Consider the following 2,748-nt stretch of genomic DNA (forward strand, 5'->3'; position numbering starts at 1 on the left):
CCTCCAACTTTCGGCCACTGGAGTGACCCCCTTGTGCATACCTTTTTATTCTGAAGCCACCCTTTTATACAATTACAGGGTCTTACCTGGAGATAACGCTTCTCTTTAGATCTTAATGTCCACAAATGATGATATACAAAGTTTGATGCTTAAAAAGGAATTATAGGGGCCAGCCTAGGACCAACCAAGGACCAGCCAAGGACACATCAAGGAAAGTGGGGCAATTTTGAATGGCTGCTACTTTAGATCTTTCTATTTACATAGAAGAAAATTATCTGAGTAAAAGCAAAACAATAAAAAAAATGAACTCTAGAACTTGTAAATTAGTAAAGAATATAATCTGATGTTTTAACAAATCTAAACCCAGCAGATCATTTAAAAAAAAAAGGTTTCACAAAAACAATAAACTCTTTGTTAAGAATGTTCTGTTCATTCTCACACAGGATTCTCCTGCAATGTAATCAAAGAGATTTTTCCTTCAGTGATTTAGAATTGGACCAGTGGGTGTCCTGCTTACTAGTTTGGTTCTGGGTTCTCACAGATGAGACCCAACTCTCTACTGAGGCATGGGTCGATGCCACAGAGCAGGTGGATCATCTCTGAACTTGCTTGGTCACCTTTATTCATCACTGTGTCAACTAAAGCTCTATTTTTTTCACTTGTGGCTCTCTCAGTTCTAATGAATTCTTTGTCATCATAAGTGAGGACGTTTACATCGAAAAGTCTGTCCAGCAGTTTCTGCAGATTAGCGTTTGTTATCCCCTCAATGATTTTGGTCCGAATATTCTTCAGCTGCTCAGCAGAAGTCAGACCCCTTTTTAATCCCTGAGGTGAAAGGCGAACACGTCTCTTCCAGACACAACTGGAGTCACTCTTCTCTTTTAAACTGAGCTCAATATCTCCAGTAATGTCTTCTAAAGTCACCTGGATTAATGTCTCACAGTTGTTGGATTCTGCATCAAACTCAGCCTCTGTGGGCTGAACCCAAACCAAGTCGTTTCCAGGATCGGTGGACAGAGTGTAGAGCCGATCTGGCCACAGTTTACAGTTTGGGGGTACATCAATGAATGTCTCTAGTCCAAATAGTTTCTTCCTGGTCCGCTTCACATTCCGAGTCACAATATTCTTTGGAAGAAGCAAGATATTGAGGTAAGATCTGACATTGGGATAAACTGGAGGCTTGTAGAACAGCAGAACCAAGGCTCGGATCGGGCCTAAAGGAGAATCTTCTTCTTTGACGTTACCAAAAGCAGAAAACCCTGTGATGCTGATGATGAGGTGAGTTTCTGTAATCTTCTCAGGTCTGATAAACTCGATTCCTTCATCGTGTATATGAGCGACTGACAGGAAGTTACATCCCTCTGTGGGGTGGATCTCACAGTGAGGGAGATGAAGCTGAGCCACAGACTGCTGCTGACAACTGATGTCAAACAGAGGTCCTGCAGGCTTCTTGCCATGTTGGCTCAGTAATCTTCTCTCCCAAGGAACAATCCTGTAGGACACGTCTCCTTCTCCCTTCATGTCAAACACCAGGCCGCTCTCTCTGCACTGGTACAGGCCTGGACTGGAGCATCGGAACACGTAGGTTCCATCATCTTCATCATCAGTGAAATCTGGAGTAAACTCCTCAAAGCTGCTTGGGAGCTTCATGTTGGGTAAAGATGGAGATCGACTGAAGCAGCTGATATCTGCAGTAGATTGACTCGAGGGGCAGCTGCAAAAAAAAAAAAAAAGGTTACTCTGGTATCTTCCCTTCGAATTAGCCCCTGAAACATGTAGGAGGGAGTGAGTAGTTCACAGCTCCACCTGATGTTTTTATTTTCTCCAGAGAGCTGGAAATTTATGAGCATGTTGTACCATTTCAGCAACTGAGTTGTAGAGTAGGGGTAATAAGAACTTGGTGTGGTGTTTTGTGATATTTCACCAGCAGATTAGGAATACATTATTAAACCAGAACTGGAAATTATAGTTAATTAATATGTCATCCTAATCAATGGTAAAACTAGGTAATGATCTTCAGTTAAAGGTTATAACTGACAGTTTGCTCAATTAGCAGATTTTACTAATGGCTTACCTTTATGGCTGGATGTCTTAAACCTGCTGTTAGTCTCCAAGATGCCTTCACCATCAGTAAATGTCAATCACTTTGTTTATAAATCAAGCACAGTTATTAATCATTAACCTTAAAGAAAATATTTTGTCTCTGTCTATTAATGTCTTAACCAAGGAGGTAGGATCTGCTCTTTTTAGACAATCAATCACTGCTGTATAAATAATACAATATGACCAAAATTAAAGCAGAAAGGTTACTTTATTTAATAAACCTAATAATCCCTATCACAGTATTATGTTTAATAAACTATGCAAACAAAAGCTAAAAAGTGAAAGATATAGTAAATACAAAGAGTTCAAATGAGGTCTTGAGGTAGAGAATGTTGAAGAAATGTCAGTGATGTAAGGATGAGAGATTCCCCCCTGATGTCACACTACTGCAACAGCGATTACTAAAGCAGCCGACTCTCATTCATCTTTCTCTTAGCCTTGGGACCTGTGGGTCTGACAGGGTAGGTCAGGGGTGCCCAACCTTTTTTAAACCAAGATCTACTTTTAAAGTTGATGGCATGCCGAGATCTACCAAGCCAAACACAAGGGATGGCAGTATTTGTTTTTTATTTGCACAGCTGGAGAATAAACAGTAAGTCCAACAAATAAGGAAATTATTGTGTCAAAAAATAGGTTGCAAAAACA

General features: G+C 40.3%; 1 protein-coding gene across 1 annotated transcript; it reads right to left on the bottom strand.

Moving 5' to 3' along the window:
• Positions 1 to 384: 384 nt before the first annotated feature.
• Positions 385 to 1,883, bottom strand: LOC107103519 (caspase recruitment domain-containing protein 8-like). Its single transcript, XM_015403252.1, has one exon. It carries the CDS (start codon positions 1,648 to 1,650, stop codon positions 517 to 519), a length of 1,134 nt encoding a protein of 377 aa, XP_015258738.1. The 5' UTR covers positions 1,651 to 1,883; the 3' UTR covers positions 385 to 516.
• Between the last annotated feature and the right edge of the window lie 865 nt (positions 1,884 to 2,748).

This window comes from Cyprinodon variegatus, unplaced genomic scaffold (assembly GCF_000732505.1).
Source record: "Cyprinodon variegatus isolate N-32 unplaced genomic scaffold, C_variegatus-1.0 Scaffold1472, whole genome shotgun sequence".
NCBI lineage: Eukaryota > Metazoa > Chordata > Actinopteri > Cyprinodontiformes > Cyprinodontidae > Cyprinodon > Cyprinodon variegatus.